The 19,499-nt window shown below is 53.1% G+C and overlaps 1 protein-coding gene across 1 annotated transcript in view; it reads left to right on the top strand.

Moving 5' to 3' along the window:
* Positions 1 to 1,531: 1,531 nt before the first annotated feature.
* The window catches only part of LOC121149329 (protein FAM169B-like), a 56,648-nt gene continuing 38,680 nt past the window's right edge, over positions 1,532 to 19,499 (top strand). Inside the window, exons 1-3 of the mRNA XM_040969869.1 lie at positions 1,532 to 1,562; positions 14,499 to 14,629; positions 16,427 to 16,526. Of these exons, the coding sequence (XP_040825803.1) occupies positions 1,532 to 1,562; positions 14,499 to 14,629; positions 16,427 to 16,526 (262 nt within the window). The remainder of the gene's footprint in view (positions 1,563 to 14,498; positions 14,630 to 16,426; positions 16,527 to 19,499) is intronic.

The following is a 19,499-nucleotide window of genomic DNA, read 5'->3' as shown; positions in this document are numbered from 1 at the left end:
CTGTCATAGCTAGTAACATGTTATTTAACTTCATGGCATTGTAAATTTCTTCTTTTCTTTCTATTGTTGATTTTGTATTATGGCTTTTCATTTAAGGGGATGTACAATAGCTGTGAAATGGAGACTAACATCCAGATGTGAGGATGCAATGTAGCATGCATTTCTACTTCCAGACAAAGATGGACTTACAATGAAACTGTTTACTCTATCTTGACAACAGGATGCTGGACTCTCTGCCATTGTCCATGCCCGCAATGATGGACATATGACTCTGTATGAAGAACTAGTTTCCTACGGGCTTGGGCCCTGCCACCAGCATGAAGGACAGGGATGGGATTTTAGCTCCTGGGTTTGGCCGGGTTTATGGCCTATCCGGATGTGAACCAGAGGATGGGAGAGCTCTTTCTTTTTGTCTGAAACTCTGCCTGTCAAATACATATTTTTAAAAGATTTATTATTTTGATTAGAACGGCAGATTTACAGAGAGAAGGAAAGACAGAGAAAGATCTTCCATCCAGTGATTCATGCCCCAGATGGCTGCAATGGTCAGAGCTGAACCCATCCGAAGCCAAGAGCCAGGAGCCTCCTCCAGGTCTCCTAGGTGGCTATAGGGTCTCAAGCACTTGGACTGTTCTCTGTTGCTTCCCCAGGCCATAAGCATGAAGCTAGATGGGAATGGAGCAGCCGGGACATGAACCCACGCCCACATGGGATCTTGGTGCTGGAAGGTGGAGGATTAGCCTGTTGAGCCACAGTGTTGTGGCCAACTCTTTTTCTAAATTGTAGCATTTATGATTTTACCAGGCACCGGCTAATGGAAGCAAATGCCTGTATTTTTTTTTTCTTTTTTCTCATTTGACAAATGTAAATAGTAGCATCACCCTTTCCCACCCCAACTCCTGCTGACCTGGGTGTGCAGCTGTGCGGGGTTGGAGGTGGGGTGCGGCTCCTGCTGGTATGTAGGGAGAGGCCCAGGTTATCTTCCCGCAGGTGGGCAATTGACCATTTGTGTTGCCACACTTCCTCTGAGGCGCACCTTTTGGGTGGTAGTTCTCTGTAGAAAACTCAAAACACCTGGGACTCTGCAGCATTCTGAAACAACCACGTAAAACTGCCTTGAAACAGGGATCCGGTGTGTTGGAGACAGCAGTGCCATGCTGGCCGCCATCTTCAGCGTTCCATGGAACACTGGGAGAGAAGATCCGGGGCTTTTAACGGTCCTTGGGCCAGGTCCTGAAAGAATGCCTGCCCTGCACAGAAAAGAAAGACAGGACCAAGTAGCCTGCATGAGATGGTGACGCGGGCAGGCCCAGGGGACTGCGTGGAGGAGGTGGCCAGGGACTGGAAGTTCAACAGTGCCTGAAGCAGGAGCGGCGGGGCCCTGGGGGCTGGAAGCAGGGGGAATAAGGCAGAGGCAGGAACAGCGCCAGGTGGAGCGGCACCCTGGGGGGCTGGACGCCGAGGCGACGGGGCGGGGAGGGGGACGCCCGGAGGCAGAGGCAAGCGCCCAGCGCCGCGCGGAGAGCGGAACATGGAGGTGCAGGCCGTCGGCGGAGCGGCAGGTAAGGGGAGCGCTGCCCGGCTCCGGTTCCGACGGCCGTGCGGGTGCCAAGGCTCCGCGTGGCGCTCACCAGGAGCGGGCTGGCGGGCGGCCACCCCGCAGACCCGGAGCCTTTGTCCCGGGCGAAGGGAAGGAGAGGGTCGAGGGCGGCCGGGAGCCCAGCCGAGGTCGGGCTTCTCTCCGCCGTCGGGACCGGGATACCGGCCGGCGTGAACCAGCATCCCGGAACCTTGCCTGGGCATAGGAACGGTGACCACCCCGCACCCCAGACGATGCCAGCATGGAAGGTCCAGAGTCCACAAAGGGGTCCTCCGGTCCCCCATGCCCAGCGGCTCCGTCTGGGAGACCCGGATGGATGGAATTGGGGCAGCCCTGGAGGCGGAAGAGCCTCTCCTCTCTGTGTAACTCCACCTTTCAACCAGGGGAGAGGCGGAGAGAGCCTGCTCTTGGCCTCCGGAGGAGGAGTAGGCCCCTGCCGAGCTTTTGGGCCCACCATAGAGAGCTGGAGCCTGCGGGAGCAAGATTGGGACTTGCCCGCGCACACCTCCAATGCCACCTTACCGCCCAGGAGGTGCGCGCTTCCTCCCGTTCACCTGGGAGTGACACCCCGGGCGTGACACCCCGGGCAGAAGGCTTCCTCCAGACCTCTGCTTCGGGTCCTGAGGACCGTGCACTCGGGAAAAGGAGAGCCATCCTAAAGCTTGCAGGGCTTGCCTGCTGCCGCCCAGGGTCAGAAACACCAGCTGCTTCAGGGTGGCAGGAGCTGAGGGAGAGAATTCCAGAAAGGGCGCTGCTTGCCCTGGGCTTTGTTGGGGACCCGCTGAGTGGAGAGCCGAGCAGCTGGATGCCTGGGCAGGAGCCCTGCGGGGGAGTTGGCCAGCCAGGATGGGGATCCTGGAAGGATGGGGGTGCCTTGCCTGGGTGGTGTTCCTTGCTGTGTGGTGGTATCTGCGTGAGAGAGACCTTGTCCTCTCGGTTTCCAGAAGTCGGGATTGCTCTGCGTTGGCACTGAGCTGGGCCTCTGTCCAAGTGGCCTGCTGTGGCCTCATGAGATAGGGCAGTGCCCTGGTGGCCAGGACGTGGGACGATGGCGTGAAGGCAGCGGGCATGCGTGCTCTCTCCCTGACCTTTGGAGCCCTGGTCTGGTGGCTTTGCTTGCTGCAAGGTCAGTGTGCAGGAGCTGTTTCACGGGCTCGGTGCCACCGCAGCAAGCCTCAGGCAGGAGTCCGAGCACCAGGCGGCTGCCGCCGAGGTCCTGGGACCTTAGGTCAGAGTGGGGCTCGGGCTGCCTGTGCCTGTAGTGACTGTCAGCACCAGGTGAAGGTCAAGGGCCTTGGACAAGGATTTTAGGGGTGCGGAGGCTGTAGTCTGAGACACCATGCCTTCTAGAAGCCCTGTTCTCACTGTGGCCTGGCTTTGCCCAGGCCAGTGGTCGGTGAGCTGAGGGCGGGGCTTGGAAGGCCAGCGTGCAGGTGAAGGCCACTCTGCTGGAATCCAGGTGTGTCCCCTTTCACCCACGGTGCTCCCCGTCTCCGGCTACCAGGAGCCCAGCTATGGCCAGGCCTTTGCATCTCTGTCTCCGGATGTGGTCTCCTTTCCCTATCTCACCCCACGCCTGTTGACAATCCAGGAGCAGACACCTGTCCCCAGGTTCATTGCTCCTTCAGAACCTGACAGGCAGCCTGGGGGCTCCTAGGAACCCCTGTGGAGGGGGGCTTGAGGCTGAGCTATGGTGAGGACAAAAGGAGAGATCCTTGCTGTGTGGTGGTGGTGGGGGTGCTCCCTTTGCTCAGCCCGCCTAGAGCGTTTGCTGAATGGGCTTTTCTCGGATTGCTAGTCTCCACCCATGAATTCTGTGAACAGAGAAGTGTACCCATTTCTCCTGTGCAGTTGTTGAAGTTGACCCCAACCAGAGCCCTCAGGTCTGGCCTTTGGGGTGTAGTGCTTGGGAGGTGGGCGTGCGGCGCCCCTCCCCGTGTGGCACACAGCAGCAGGCTGGCCTTGGCCGAGAGTGGCCTGTGGGTGTTTGCGGTCGAGCAAACGGTGGGGGACAGGCAGGTGCTGGTTTGGAACTGTGTCCCAGCAAGTGGCCAGCGCATTGTGCATCTCCGTCCACGCGTGGATTGGGCTGCCGCAGCGTCCTAGAAAACAAGCCTCTTAGAGCTGTGTAGTACAAGTATTGCTTTATTTGTGTTTGTCCCCAAACCCACGAATATTAAATTATGTTACTAAACTACAATGTCATGAAAACACGAAAACAAACTTTGTTCGGTGAAAGCTCTGTCTAGGAATGTTTTAGGGGTGTCTGCTTTCAGTGGTAACGATTAGATGCAGTCACCTCTCATTTGTCTTCCTGCCTTGCGCTTCTGAATTAATCAAGATTTCTCCCCGCCTCAACCCAGATCCGTTTTTCTCTGCTGTCTTTTGGAACTTAGTATCTGTGTTCTGTTCCTTTCCGGGTTGGACATGTCCATGTGCTTACTGAACTCTAACTTGTCCTCCAGGTCTTCCTGGCCAGCCGTGGGCGCCCTGCACGCTGCGCCACAGCCCCATGGTAGTTCCTTAGCTTTGCAAGGCACTTTCTTACTTGTTTTATTTTGTATGGGCAGCAATGGCTATGCTTTGTAAATTGTATTTATTTTAGAAGGAGAGAGAGTGTGAGAAAAAGAGAGGAGAAAGAATGTCCATTTGGTGGCCTTTCCCCAAATGCCCATTGCCTCCAGGACTGGGTCAGGTCAGAAGCCAGGAGGAGCCAAGGTCAACCTCCCAAATGGTGGCAGCATGTCCCTACATGAGCCATGCCCCGGGGCCACTCAGGCCTGCGTTATCAGAGAGCAGACTGGGGCTTACATCCAGGGACTGTGACGCAGGTGCCAGTGTCCCAGATGGCTTAACTGCTGCTCCCGACACTCCCCGTGGCCGTGCTGAGGTGGCAGCTGTGGGTTTTCCTTGGTGCCACTCCTCCGGACTACCCCTGCCTCTCCCTGGGGTCATGCGCCTTCCACTCTGTATACCCTTTAGGAACAACCCCCTCCCATCTAGATTTTGCTTTGCTGAATATTCCTGCATTTTACTCACATTCTTGGAAGTCACTTTTGCTAGGCTGTCACATGGGAAGCGGCTTTCCATTGCCTCCTGGCTGCTCCCGAGGCGGCAGTTCCAGCCCACCGCCTGCTTCGTGCGAAGGCCCTGCCCTTTCTTTCCAGCTGCCACCGTGGCCGTCATTGCGTGTGTGTTGTGCCTGGGCTGCAGTGGGTTTGTAAGGCACGTTTCTTGTTCTTTTCCCTGCTTTTGGGGATGGGTTGGGATTCCAGAATCTGAAGGAGTTTCCAAATCTGACATCTGGGGAAACTTTCCACCGTTGTTTCTTCCGATCTTGGCTCTGCTTCCTCCTTTTCTTCCCCCCTGCACGATGTTCGGTATTACTGTCCTTGGGCCTCGTCTCTACGTCCACCTGGCTTTGCCCCACCCTTCACGGCCTCCGTCTGTGCCTTCTGTGCTGCGTAGCTCCTTCAGATGCATTTCCCAGCTCATCAGTTGTTTGAAATGTTTATTTCTAGAAGTTTCATTTTTATTCCCTTTAGGATTTTATTGGTCAGTTAGAAAAATCTTGGTTTTCGAAATTCTTTTTTTTAAAGATTTATTTATTTTTTATTGTGAAGTCAGATATACAAAGAAGAGGAAAGAAAGATATTCTGCCAACTGATTCACTCCCAAGTGGTTGCAACATCCAGAGCTGAGCTGATCTGAATCCAGGAGCCTGGAGCCTCTTCCAGGTCTGCCACGCGGGTGCAGGGTCCCAAAGCTCTAGGCAGTGTTTGACTACTTTCCCAGGCCACAAGCAGGGAGCTGGATGGGATGCAGGGCTGCCGGGATTAGAACGGGCGCCCATATGGGATCCTGGTGCATGCAAGGTGAGGACTTTAGCCTCTAGGTTACTGCATCGGCTGGTTCTTAATATTCTTAAATTTCTTTTTAATGTATTGAATATCATTTTAACACTGCAGATCATCTCACTGTCTGTGGTCCTGGTGGGTCTGAGCCTGTCGTTTGTGTGGTGTCTTCATCTGAGGTCAGGGCTGAGCGACTCTGGAGGCGGTAACTGCTCCCTGCACAGCCAGAACCCACTGTGAACTCATGCTGAGGAGCGTCATGGCACCGTGCACTGGGTCTCGCCACGTTCTTGTCCAGCATACAAAAGCCACACTTGTGTGGGAGTTGTGTCTGCCTTTTCAGACTTGCCTAGTTTATAATACCTTAAGAAAAAAGATTTCATGTTTAAAAGTTAAGTATTATTTTTTATCCATTTGAGAGGTAGAGACAGCTAGATAGACCGATCGATTGAACTCCCATTTGCTGGTTCCCGCCCCAAGTGCCTGCAACCACCTGGCCAGGCTGGGGCCGCAGCCAGGAGCTGGGCATCCGATCCAGGCTTCCCACCTGAGTGACAAGGACCCAGTTAACTCTAACCATCGGTGTTTTCTCCCTTGATCTGCACTGATGGGCAAGAGGGGTCAGGAGCCGGGCCGACACAGGACTCAGGCACTTTGGAGGGGTGTGATTGCGTTCCTCTGTTGGCAGGGTCATCAGTTGAATCCTCTGGGAATGCTAAGAGGCTGACAGGCTCTTTCCAGCATTAGTTTTGAAATCTGTCACAATCTGAGCTCACTGACACCAACTGGGATGGGCAGTGATAGCAGAAGGCCGCCTGGCCTCTCCTGGACACCTAGTGAGCAGCCAGTCCTGTTGCAACCATGGCCAAAACCTGGCTCAAGTCTGCATCTCTCTACGTTGTCACTGTATCTCCAATCCAGGCTGTTGTCATTGGTTGCTCCAACCCTTGGAACCACCTCTGATGGGTTTCTTATAACTTTGTGCTGGGTAGGAAGGAGGGGTTCTGCACACACAAAGCTCTTCCAGGGGCTAGTTTGCCAGTTCCTGCAAGCTTTCCAGAAAGGACTTGGGTGGACATCTCTGTAGAAGAGAAGCATGTGGGAAGAGGCTCAGCATCATGTGCCAGTGGGAAAATGGAAATCAGCTACTGTGAGATCCCGTTTTCCCCGCGTTAGGATGGCTGTTACATACGAAAGCCTGGGAGGTGACAGGTGTTGCCGACGATCCGGAGAACAGGGAGTCCTTGTGAATTGCTGCCAGGAAAGCCCAGTGGTGGAGCTGCCATGCAGAGGATATGAAGGGTCCTCTGGAAGTGAAGCGTGGGGTTGCCCTGTGACCCGGTGCCCTTGCTTCTGGATGCTCACCCACAGGGTCAGAAGGTGGGGCTCTGAACAGGAGTGTATACGCCTGTGCTTGTCGCAGCATTTGTCACAATGGAAACAAGCCAAGTGTCCAACCCCAGGCGTCGTATACCAATAGTGGGATAACCTTAAAAGGAGAGGAAATTCTGACACACGCTACAACACATATGGATCTAGAACACGTTATCTGTGTGAAATAAACCAGTCAAGTGAGGGTGAATGTTGTCTGAGTCCACTTGTACAAAGTATCCAGATAGTCATCAGATTGACAGAGAGTGGAATGGTGGTGGCCAGGGCCCTGGAAGCTAGTGGCTGGAAAGAATAATTGCTGGACAGACATGAGAACGTTCTGGAGGTGGCGCTGGCATGGTTGAACAGCAGTGTGACTGTAGTTCAGTGCCGTAAAAGTGTCAGCTGGGGTGAACATACTGTGCAGCAGTTCAGTTGTTGCTTGGGAAGCTGCGTCCGGTGCCAGAACAGCAGGCTAGAGACCCAGTTCCTGGGTTTCCAATCCAAGTCCCTGTTCATGGGTACCATGGGGGCAGAGGATGATGGCTCAGGGGCTTGGGGTCCTGCCAGCCACATGGGAAGCTTGGATTGAATTCCAGGCTCTTGACTTCTGCCTGGCCCAGATATGGCTGTAGCAGGCATTTGGGGGGGGGAGTGAACCAGCAATAGAAGATTTTTCTCCATCTGTATTCATCTTTCAAATGAAAAATAAATAAGAAATTTGAAAAGAGTAAATGTTACATATGTTTTACCACACTTAGGTCAGTCAAGGAAATCCCGGAGATGTACCACATGCTCCTTATGAAAGATAGAATTCCCAAACCAAAAACTTTGTGCAACAAGTTTAAACTTGCGCATGCAGTGCCAGCATCAGCACCTCGTGGGGTCCTGCTCCAGAAACGGCTGCTCCAATTCCGATCCAGCTTCATGACAATATCCTGGGAAAGCAGCAGAAGGTGGCCCAAATGTTGGGCTCTGCCACCCGTGTGGGGGCCTAGACGAGGCTGCAGGCTTCTGGCTTCGACCTGACCCAGCCCTGGGGGTTGCAGTCAGCAGGAAATGAGCTTGTAGGTGCGAGCTTTCTCTGTCTCTCTCCCCACCCGCCAGCCCACCTGCCTTTAACTCTGCCTTTCAACTAAATAACAGGTTTTTTCCCTAAAATCAGAAAAATGAAAATCTTTTTAAGGCAGGGACCAGATAGTGTTTTAAGAATTAATCTACTTGCCTTGTAAAGTTATGTCAAACATGAAATTAAACATCATCGCCGTTCAAATGTGTTGTCACTGTTCAGCTCCAGGACTTTGGCACGCTGCTGAACTGAAACTGTGCCATTCACCAAAACTCTCCACTCCTCTTCCCCTGCTCCTGGTCGTATCTCTGTACTTTTATCCTCCGTGAACTTGGCTGTTGTAGGTGCCTCACATGAGTGGAGTCATGCTGTGTTTGCCTTTTCAAGGCTGGCTTGTTTCACTTAGTGTGGTGTTCCCAAGAGGCCGCCATGCTGTGGTAGGTGGCAGAGTCCCCTCCCATCACCTTTGATTCATCTGTCACTGACACTCAGGTGCTTTGGACTTTGGTGAGCAGGTGCTGCCATAAAGGTGGGCTGACGAGCTCAGTGACATCATCAGCGGTTCTCTTTCCATCCTGCCCTGCCACTTGCCCAGCATGTGCTGTCAGGGCATGCATCACGACAAGGCTTTCCTGCAAACGGCAGGATCTGGGGGTGAAACTCAGCCCCTTCCCAGCTTTGAGCCTGAACCCACAGCTGAGGAATGGTGCCGATTCCCTCTGCTTGATGGCATTCAGACGGTGGGTGTCCGTGTCCCAGGCAAGGCTAGGAGTCATGAAAGCCATTTGTGAACCAGAGAGCTCCATGCAGCTGTCAGATGTACCTTTAAAACAAGGACCAGGCCCAGCAGCGTGGCCTAGCAACTAAAGTCCTCGCCTTGAACATACCAGGATCCCATATGGGCGCTGGTTCTAATCCCAGCTGCTCCACTTCCCATCCAGCTCCCTGCTTGTGGCCTGGGAAAGCAGTCAAGGATGGCCCAAAGCCTTGGGATCCTGTACCCATGTGGGAGACCTGGAAGAAGTTCCTGGCTCCTGGCTTCGGATCGACGTAGCATCGGCTGTGGCGCTCACTTTGGGAGTGAGTCAACCGACGGAAGATCTTCCTCTCTGTCTCTCCTCCTCTCTGTATATCTGACTTTCCAATAAATAAATAAATAAATCATAAAAAAACAAAACAAGGACCCCTGCTGTTTATTCCTGAAACTTGGTCTGTCATTGGGCACCTCAGAAATGTCCCTGGTGGAAGGCACAAGGTTCCAGGCGTCTTGTTCTTCAGTTCACGACCAAGCCAGGGCTCATCTTGATGTAAATGTTAATATTCTGCAGGCCCTTCGCTCATTTCCTATGTGTCCCCCAGATGAGTGCAGTGCCCTTCGTAAATGAAGTTACAGCAGCACGTTTCCGATGACCTAGAAGCAACTGCCTTTTCCCTGAGTCAGTCATCCAGGTTGAAGAGAAACTCATTCAATTCCATCCATCCTCTGAGTGCGGTGCTTCTGGCTGAGTCTAAGCAGGAGGGTACTTCAGAATGTTCATAGAAAATGAAATAAAAAGATGGGCTTATTTTGTGCAAAAGAAATCATAACCCATGCATACAAGAGGTCTGCAAAGAGTTGAGGAAAAATGAATGGGGTATAAAATTATGCATAAATGTGAAAAAAATCAAACAGATTTTAATTCTACTTCCCAAACGTTTTTTAGAAAAGTTTTTTTTTTAAATTGGAAAGGCAAATATACAGAGAAGGAGAGATAGAAAGCTCTCCTGTCTGCTGATTCACTCCCCCAGGGGCTGCAACAGCCACAGCTGAGCTGACCTGGAGCCAGCGGTTTTTTTCCAGGTCTCCCAGGCAGGTGCAGGATCCAAGGCTGTGGGTCATTCTCTACCGCTTTCCCAGGCCACAAGCTGGGAGCTGGAAGGGTATGGAACGGCCAGGACATGAACCACTGCCGGGCGCGTGTAAGGCTTTGCTCTGGACCCCATTTCCCAAACTTTAAACACATTTTATTTATTTGAAAGTCAGAATTATATAGAGAGAAAGAGAGAGAGAGACCTTCCATCCATTGGTTCACTCACACCATGTGGCCACAGCAGACAAGGCTGAGTCACACCAAAGCAAGGAGGCAGGCGCTTAATCCAGGTTTTCCCAGGAGGTGGCAGGGACCATACACTTGGGCCATCTTCTGGTGCTTTTCCCAAGCCATTGGCTGGAGCTGGATGGGATGTGGAGCAGCTGGGACCTTTGAATACCATCCACGTGCAATGTCGGCCTCACGTGGCAGCTTGACCCGCTGCTGCAAAGACGGTTCTCACAAACATTCGAGTTCTTCTTGTACTTCATGGGCTCCAACTTGACCAGGAACTGGGCTGTGGAGGAGGACCTGTGTGCTTTAGGTGTTCCTCCTGGCTTTGCACAGAGTCTGGCTTGCAGAGCAGAAACCTGTGGTGGTTTCCTCTTTGGTTTTGTTAGAAGTCGAGGCACCCATGGGGATGTGACTTGTAGGTGGAGGGTTTTACGGTTCTCCCGTTGGGAGAAAGGTCAGTCTGGGAACTAATGAGTGGCAGTGTCACGGTGAGGAGGGCTTGGCTTTCTCCTCCTCCCTCTGCTGGACGTGGCTCAGTGGACAACGCTCCGCACAGGGTTCTCCCCCTGCTTCTGGCTGCAGCACGTATGCCCAACTGACACTGGAGCCTGATGTTTTCCCGCGTTCTTGGTCAGTTCAGAAGTCAAGCAGTGTTGTGCTGTGTGTGCCAGTGTCCCCTTCTTCCACATAGAGGCCCAGGCTAGCCCAGAACTGAGACAGTGACCACGTGGCCTGGGATGGCTTGAGGTCGAGCTGGGGATAGCATGAACTTTCCACAGAAGGAAGCGGATACCTGAGGTGTCTGAGATTCTCCTGTTTGCCTCCCATGCAACACAAATTTGTCCCTACCCTGCGACACCTCCTTCAATGCAGAAGGGACTGTGGGTGAGAGTCCCTGCTTGTGTCCCTTGGAAAGGTTCATTAGGAGGAAGCAGTTTGCCTGAAAGCGTCGAGGCACGCATGTTCCGACGACATGGCCTTCGTGTTAATGCGTAAACCTCTGTGTGGGTGACGCATCAAGTCATCTGCACATTTTACCTTCTTCAATTTAGGACAAGTGTTCTATTCTCAGCCACGGCTGTGACAAGTTGAGAGTTGGCCAGTGCTAAGTATGCGACAACAGAGCAGTGGCTGTCAGTTAGAGAGGCTGCGCTCACCACCACCACCTGCAGGCCTCCAGCCAGCGCCCCCTCCTTCCCTGGCAGTTTGGCAAGATTCCAACATATTCTATATGTTGCCTTCCAACCTTTTAGAAAAAAAAAAACAACCAACAACTCTTTTCTTAGATTTGGCAATCAGATGCTGTTCGAAAAACAAACAAAAAAAATACCCTAGTGCTTGCCCCACCTTCTGCTCTGCTGTCGTGGAGAGCTGCTCTGCCGGTAGAGCCTCCTGGTGGGGGTTCTCTCTAGCCAGCCTTGCCTGGAGCTGAGCAGCAGCATCTTCTAGCACCGGAGTGGGAGTCCAGGTGGGGCCTCTACCTGCTGCTTGAACCACTGGCCTTAGAGACGGAGGGAGAGGTCACAAGCGTCAGCTGCTCCACAGTGTTGGCAGGAGCAGGTGCCCAGGGTGGAGCACTCCAGCTGTCTGCTCTCAGCAACACCCAGGCTCTTCCCCGCCTGTAGGAGCAGCCCTGTCGCTAGGCAACCCCTGCGAACCACCTTTCCCCAGCTTACTGACCACTCAGTGGCTCGGCAGCGGGGCCCAGGGCTGTTACTATGCTTGGATTTGGTGTGACCCACGTGGTGTGGGGACCGCATGTTAATGAGCTCTGTCCTAGGGTGAGTTGGGATCTGAACGCAGGACCCAACGGGCCCTGAATGGCTTCCATGAGAGCTGACTGCAGCTACGTGGCTGCGAGCACAGAGGCTGGGGGATGAGCCTGCAGCAGGGAAACAGGAGCCCACTAGGCGCTCTAGGGCAGGCTGTGCGGATGGAGAGGGCTCTGCCTGGGTGAGCCCCGGACAACGGGTGGCTCCCCGCTGGATTTGGACCGTGGTGCATGCCTGCCACCACATGTCGTTGGGGGCCTCCGTTTCCTTCTCTGTCGAGTAGGTTAGGTAGGATCAATGAGAGGAGGGGCCTGTGGAGCCCAGCTGCTGCTGCCATGGCTTGAACCGGTGACTGTGGGGCGCTGGGTGCACGGGAGAGTGTGGCCAGAGGCTGTAAGAAGGTGCCAGGGTCCCTGACAGTGAACTTTCCTGTGATGGCCAGAAAGAGTGGATGCCTCTGAGCTGGGCTCCAGGGCAGATGTGAAGTGAGCCCTGGTAGGGCATGATGCCACTGTTGGTTGAGGGAGCAGCAGGTAGGGGTGGAGGGCATGGTCGTTATCCGGGAGGAGTCAGCATCTCCTTGTGAGGGAGTGTGGGCAGCCGGACGCATACACAGCCACACACACCCCTATGCTGTGTCTTCTACAGCACAATGTCTTGACTGCATAGAGGCTCAGTCTTTTATTTGTTTATTTATAGTTAGAATTTTATTTATTTAATTTTATTCAAAAGACAGAAGGGCTGGTGCTTTTAACAGCGGGTTATGCCCTGGTCTACAGTGCCGGCATGCCGTGTGGGCTCCACTGAGACCCCACTTTAGCTCCAGCTCCCTGCTAATGCACCTGGGAAAGCAGTGGAGGATGGCCCGGGTGCCCACATCAGTGACCTGGAGAAAGCACCTGGCCTTGGCCTGGTCCTGCCCTGGAGGGAAGCAGTGCACGGGAGAGCTCGCTCTCTCCCGCTCTGCCTTTTGAGTAAATAAGTCTTTAAAAATCACATGGAGGCAGAGATACAGAGAAATTTTCTACCCACTGGTTTACTGTCTGAACAGCTGACCAAAGCCAGAGTAAAACCAGACCATGTGCAGGAAGTGGGGACCAAATCGGGGTCTCCTATTAGGGTGGCTGGGACCTCAGGGCTTGAGCCATTGCCTGCAGCCTCCCGTGCTGCAGTACCAGCACGTCAGACCCTCCAATGGAGCATCTGGGTCCATGGTAAGAGTTGTCACTGCCCAGCTGGTGACTGCACTGCTGGTGGCTGAACTTGTCCCTGTTCCAGCAGTCTGGCCCAAGTTCATCACATACATGCCTCTGGCAGTACACAGGCGGTTCATTCTTTATGCCTTTATCTGAAACAGGGATTTTTGTGTATTTGTCATAGTGCCTTTATATTCCATCTGCTGGGTCACTCCCCGGATGTCCATAACAGCTGGAACTGGGCAGGGGGCAGCCAAGGTCCAGGATCTCTGTCCAGGCTCTGCTGTGGGCGGCAGGGGCCCAGTCATTTGAGCTATAGTCTGGCATTCTCAGGTCATGGACAGGGAACTGGATCGGAAGTGCAGCATCCTGGACTCGTGTTAGCACCCTGATATGTGGTGCAGCATTGCAAGTGGTGGTTTAACCCACACCAGGAGATTTTTGTGTGGATACATGCTCACCTGCTTTGGAAGGACTGAACAGTGGAGAATGTGTTTGCTCTGCTGGGTCCCACTCTGTGTGTGCAGTGCAGATTCAGTACCAACATGGAGGGACCCGAGGGGGTGGTTCAAGGCAGAATCAAAGTGGAGGCAGGCTTTGGGGAAAGCAGGACCAGGCTCCCAGCCCTCCTAGGAACACTCCAGCCAGAGGTTGGCAGCGGTCTTCAGTCACCGCAGAGGGAGAGCTGGCTACTCTTCCAGGCTGAACTGGTTGCTGTTTGATGACTCAAGGGTTTTAATCTTTCCTTCCATAGTGTGGCGATGAGAGACCCCGGGGAGTGTGCGGTCATCAGTGTGTAAAGCAGCCTGTGTGTGTGTGTGGCCATGAGTCTGTAGTCCATGGCAGCCGTATAGCCCAGTCCAAGTGGAAGAGAGCAGCATAGGGCACCACTCCAGCTGGGTGCCAGGGCTGGCCTCAGCTGTCTGGGCCCCGGGACCCCTGTGCCCACCCTGCTGAAGTGCCTGGGAATTCGGTGGATGGGAGGGAGGTGGCGTGTGCTCTTCTCTCGCAGTGCCTCTCTGCAGCGCGTGCTGCCATAGCCCTCAGCGTGACTCCCACTGTCTCTCTGCCTTTTCAAAAGTTGATGATTTTTTATTTCCTTTTCTTTTTAAAGAAAAAGATTTATTTTTATTGGAAAGATAGATTTACAGAGAGAAGGAGAGACAAAGATCTTCTATCAACTGGTTTACTCCCCAAATGGCTGCAATGGTCAGAGCTGATCTGATCCAAAACCAGGAGCCAGGAGCTTCTTCTGGGTCTCCCACTTGGGTGCAGGGTCCCAAGGCTTTGCGCCATCCTCCTCTGCTTTCTCGGGCCACAAACAGAGCTGGATGGGAAGTGGAACAGCTAGGGCATGAATTGGCGCCCATATGGGATCCTGGTGCTTGAAGGGGAAGGATTGGCCAATTAAGTCATTGTAGCAGACCCAATTTTTGATTTCCAAAGCAATAGTTCAATATGCAGTATTTAATCTTTAGAAAATAAGCGTCTACCTTAGTTAGATAATTAAACTAATGTCTTATCCTGTCCTTTCCCCTACCTTCCCTAGCAGGTGGATACCCAGTGGACATCTTGGAAGATGACCCTGAGGGCCATCGGGAAGCAGCCCTGGCATGCTACGCCTCGCTCAGGGACAGTGCTGAAGTGCCCCCTGCAGTATTGTGCCTTCCCACTGGGGAGCAGGTTGGTGATGGACAGCTCTGGGAGGTCTGGTGGAGGGAGTGCTCCAAGAGCACCACAGGTTGGAGGAGAAGTCTGGACTCCTCCCTCCTTGAGAAGTAGACGAGTCCCCTACTGACTGTGATGCTGGAAAAGAGAGCAAGCATCCTTTCAGCACTGAAGGCCAAGGTCAAGGTGGGGATGGGACTGCAGGGCTGGTGGGAGTGTGGGTTAGATACAGCCCTGAAGAGCTTCAGGTGCAGCCACCCGTGCTGATGGACTTTTTGCTGTAGAGACCAGTAGGCGGAGAATGGAGTGCTAGGTGAGCGGTGGTTAAACATGGTGAGATGGAGCTAAAGTTAAGCTTGTTAGTGTGATTGAAACATTCCCACCTTCCGTTTCTACAGACGGAATGTTTCCTAGAAAATTCCTTTGGCTTCTGCCCCGAGAGCAGGTGGTATTGGGATGGGAGCAGCTCCGATGATGGAGCGACTCCGGCATGGGCTTTGATAGGCATGTGTCTGAGTTGGGCTGATGCTTGGCCTTAAGCCATCACGTCAGGGATGGACACGCTCCCGCAACTTCTGTAGGAGCCCAGGCCAGGTCTCTGCGTTGTGGTGACTTGGGGTTGGGAGGGTGCCAGGACACTCATGGATGTCAGGATTGCTTTTAAAGTTTTATTTACTCGAAAGGCAAAACATCAGAGAGAGGGAGATGCAAAGAAAAAGAGAGAAATCTTTCATTCGGTGGTTTACTCCTCAAATGACCTGAACAGCCAGGGCTAAGCTGTGCTGAGGCCAGGGTCCAGTGCTCCGTCGGGCGTGGGTGCAGGCCGTGGGTGCAGGCCCTGGGTACATGGGCCATCTTCTGCTGCCTGCAGGTACATTGGCAGGGAGCTGGGTTGGAAGCAGATGTGCTCCAGCAGGGGATGCCCGCTTCAGGAGCAGCAGCTCGGTCTGGGCTTTGCATTTGTTAGTTCTCTGAACACGCGAGGGCTGTCCACAAGCCAAATGCCTGCTTAGCTCAAATGTGGCATCTTTTTATCTTCTCACACTCTGCTCGGGAAGCTGGCTGCTGAGGGTATCGTGGACACAAAGAGGGTTTGGACTGGGTGCTGGAGGCAAGACAGCTGGAACTGGGCAGTTCCAGCATAGGACACCTGGTTCGTGGCTCACTTACGCACCAGCTGCCCAGATGCCAGCCCTGAGCCTACAGGTCACCCAAGAGGATCTGCACCTGCGTCCCTCCCGCCTTTCTTTCCTCCCTTCCCCGGACCATATTAGCAGGGAGCTGATTAGAAGTTGAACAGCAAGCATTCCTATAGTATGCTGGCTTTGCAGGCGGCTACCACATACACATTGGCCCCACTGTCCATTTCTTGTGATGCCTGGCAGGGCTCTAAGCTGGGGCAGCAGGCGGCCTGAGTAGCCCCTGGGCAAGGGTGGACACACTCTTGCTGTTTCCATAAAGGAATTCCTGAGCATGGGTGGACGTGGAGGCTGCCCCAGCTAGTGTGTGCTGCAGATGGCTCTTCGCTTTGGTAGGCTGGGGCCTTAGGAGTAGGAGAGATGGCTGTTAGGAGAGGAAGCTGACCCCAGGTGCCTGTGGTGACAGAACCCATGTTTAACCAGCATGTGCCTAGAAGGGCAGACGAGCGCGGGCAGGGCTTTTGTGGCTCCTCTGCTCTGCTGGTGTTTCTGTTTTTATGTTGCCTGCGTCCTGTCAGATTAACCTCTGTGTAGTCGTGTTCTGTGTTGATGCGCAGCTTCCTGTGCCCCTAGCACGAGGAGAAAGTGAACACTTATCCCGTTGTCCTTGCAGGTGAAGGTTGAGGCTGCATCCATTTGCCTTCGCACTGTGTACCGTGATGACCCGCAACAGAAACTTCTGGTCTTGGTTAGTCCTCGGGACACAAAGACAGGTTAGTGGGCTCTAAGGGATCTCGGAGGCAGGGATCCTGACATTGTCTTTGGCATAGTCAGCCGCTACACATGGTGCTGGTGCCGTGGACATCAGGGCAGCTCTGGTTGTCACTGCTCCCACCACGCAGGAGCTGGTGGTTGTGTCTGTGCACTGACTCAGGCATGGCTCTGAAGTCAGGCCCACTGTGTGGTGCCCCAGGCTGAGGTGCCCATGCTGCCTTCATTGCCACCAGTGCACAGAGCTTCTCGCTTGGGGTGGATGCTGTGCTGGTCGCCATGGCCCTGCTGAGCCAGCACTAACAGGTGTCAGTGCCCACACACGTGGACACACACCTGCAGCCTCTGAGGGTCACTTTCCCATGGCCATGCAGCTTAGCAAGGGAGGCGACTTTTACAAGGCGACAATGGAATTTGTTTCTGGGGCAAAGTTGTATAATTCACTTATTCTCTCCATGAAGAAAAAGTTTGTGTTGGTTTCTAGTTCCTAAGACTGTGACCCTGGAGGCTTAGCCATGCTTGGCTGCACCTAGGCTGGGCTCCGGGGCCTCTGGCAGTGGGCAAGTGCTAAGGGCTGCAGCCAGTGGGACTGCCCTGAGCCCTGGCCTCAGTGCACTCACTGGCGAAGGGGCTCAGTTTTGCTCTGTAGGGCTGTGGGTTTTTTTAAATTTAATTTTTGTGAAAAAGAAAGTCAAGAATCTTCTTGAAGAAAATGATGCTGCTGTATGATCTATGAGTCAGTGAAGAATTTAATGAGAAAGAGTGTTTTTGAAGAGATGGAACTAAAAAAAGTCAAAACCCATGAGCTATAGTAGCATGTTATTTAACTTTGTCATTTTTAATACCTTTGTTTTCTTCCTGTTGTTGATTTTGTATTGTGGCTTTTCATTTAAGGGGATGTATTGTAACTGTAATGGAGGGTGTCATATCCAGATGTGAGGATACAATGCAGTATGCATCTCTACTTCGAGACAAAGATGGACTCCCAATGAAACTATTAACTATATCTTGACAATAGGATGCTGGACTCTCTGCCATTGTCCATGCCGCAATCACGGACATATGACTGTGTGGGAAGAACTATACTATAGTGATGATATAGGGGAACTCAGTGAGTGGGTAGAAGATTGGGAAGGGGTAAGGGAAATCCCAGGGCCTATTGAATTGTATCATAAATGGTAATAATATTGATAAAGAAGTAAAAAAAGATTTATTTAAAAATTTTTAATGCAAAGTTAGATATACAGAGAGACAGGGAGCAAGATCTTCCATCCATTGACTCACTCCCCACAAGTGACCACAATGGCCGGAGCTGAGCCGATCTGAACTCAGGAGCCAGGAGCCTCTTCCAGGTCTCCCACATAGGTGCAGGATCTCAAGGCTTTGGGTCATCCTGTACTGCTTTCCCATAAACAGGGAGCTGGATGGGAAGAGGGACTGTTGGGATTAGAACGGGTGCCCATATGGGATCCTGGCTCGTTCAAGGCGAGGACTTTAGCTGCTGGGCCACCATGCCAGGCCTGGGGCTGTGGATTTTAACTCAGTCTGTGCTTCACACACGTGTTGTTGTGGCCAGGCACTGTTCCCCAGTAAGGAACAGCAGCAGTATTAGGGCAAGGCAGTTAGCTCCCACCATGTGGCGTGGTGTGGCGTGGGGTGAGGGTTTGGGCTCTCCACTTACACATGCATAGATGTATGCATGTCACTTGTGTCTGGGACGTGTCTTCCGTTGGTGTCACAGAGTTGTCTTTGGGGTGAGCTGTGCGGCTCACCGGCGTGAGGGCCTGTCTTCCTCTTCTGGCTGGTGTGTAAGTGTTTTTTTCCCTCCACACTGCCCCATGGCTGTAGTGGGCTGAGGTTTGAGGCGAGCTTTCCAGGCAAGGTCCCGCATAGTCTGTGCTTCTTGCTAGCAGATCCCAGCCTTCCATGAACAGAGAGGTCCTGCTCGTGATGGGCTTTGGACACTGCCTCGAGTGTGAGCCACTGCCAGGTTAGGGCGAGCAATGAGATGTGCCTGCAGGAGCCCCAAGTGCACAGATGGTCAAGAACTCTGCAATAGGAAGTCACCAGTTACCAGCAGCCCCGTTTGGGCGTTCAGTAATATCCTGTGTAAACACATGATCGGCTCTTGTGAATCTGTTTCCTGTTTATGTGAATATACTATAATAAATATTCATAAACTCCGCAAGTTCCATGGCAGACCCTTGTTGATATAATAGGGTTTAAAATAAAGCTTCCAAATGTCTCCCTGCTGCTACTGACTCCCTTGAGTTAGCGGAGATGTCAACAGGATTCCGTACAAGCACTCAGGTGTTCCCGGAGGGAGCCCTGGGGCACTGAGCAGCAGGTAACCGGCAGGAGTGGGGCCCTCTGCACAGCTGGGACCACCGCCACCTCCCCCGCTGATGTGACTATCCCAGCAGTGTGGTCTAGGCCATGTGTGTCTGGGCGGCAGCTGAAGGAGTCCGAAGCTTTTTGATAAGCCTGGTTGATTTTTTTTTTAAGATTTATTTATTTTTATTATTACCAAGTCAGACATACAGAGAGGAGGAGAGATGGAGAGGAAGGTCTTCTATCCAATGGTTCACTCCCCAAGCAGCCACAACAGCTAGAGCTGAACCAATCCGAAGCCAGGAGCCAGGAAGTCTTCCAGGTATCCTACGTGGGTGCAGGAACCCAAGGCTTTGGGCCGTGCTTGACTGCTTTCCCAGGCCACAAGCAGGGAGCTGGATGGGAAGTGGAGCAGCCGGGATTAGAACTGGCACCCATATGGGATCCTGGTATGTTCAAGACGAGGCCCTTAGCCACTAGGCCACACCACCGGCCCCAAGCCTGGTTAATTGTTGACAAGTGGGTTGACTCGACCACAGTGACTGCCCATAACCCTGAGCAGAGAACAAGCCTGCTGGTACCACGCGCTGCCCTGTGGCCAGCAAGAAGGCGAGGTTTGCCAGGACGTGAGTGGTGGGGTGTCC

This window comes from Ochotona curzoniae, unplaced genomic scaffold, assembly GCF_017591425.1.
Source record: "Ochotona curzoniae isolate NIBS_2020 unplaced genomic scaffold, NIBS_Ocur_1.0 scaffold_4701, whole genome shotgun sequence".
NCBI lineage: Eukaryota > Metazoa > Chordata > Mammalia > Lagomorpha > Ochotonidae > Ochotona > Ochotona curzoniae.
Note: the sequence above shows the minus strand (reverse complement) of the source record. Positions and strands in the feature narration are given on the sequence as shown.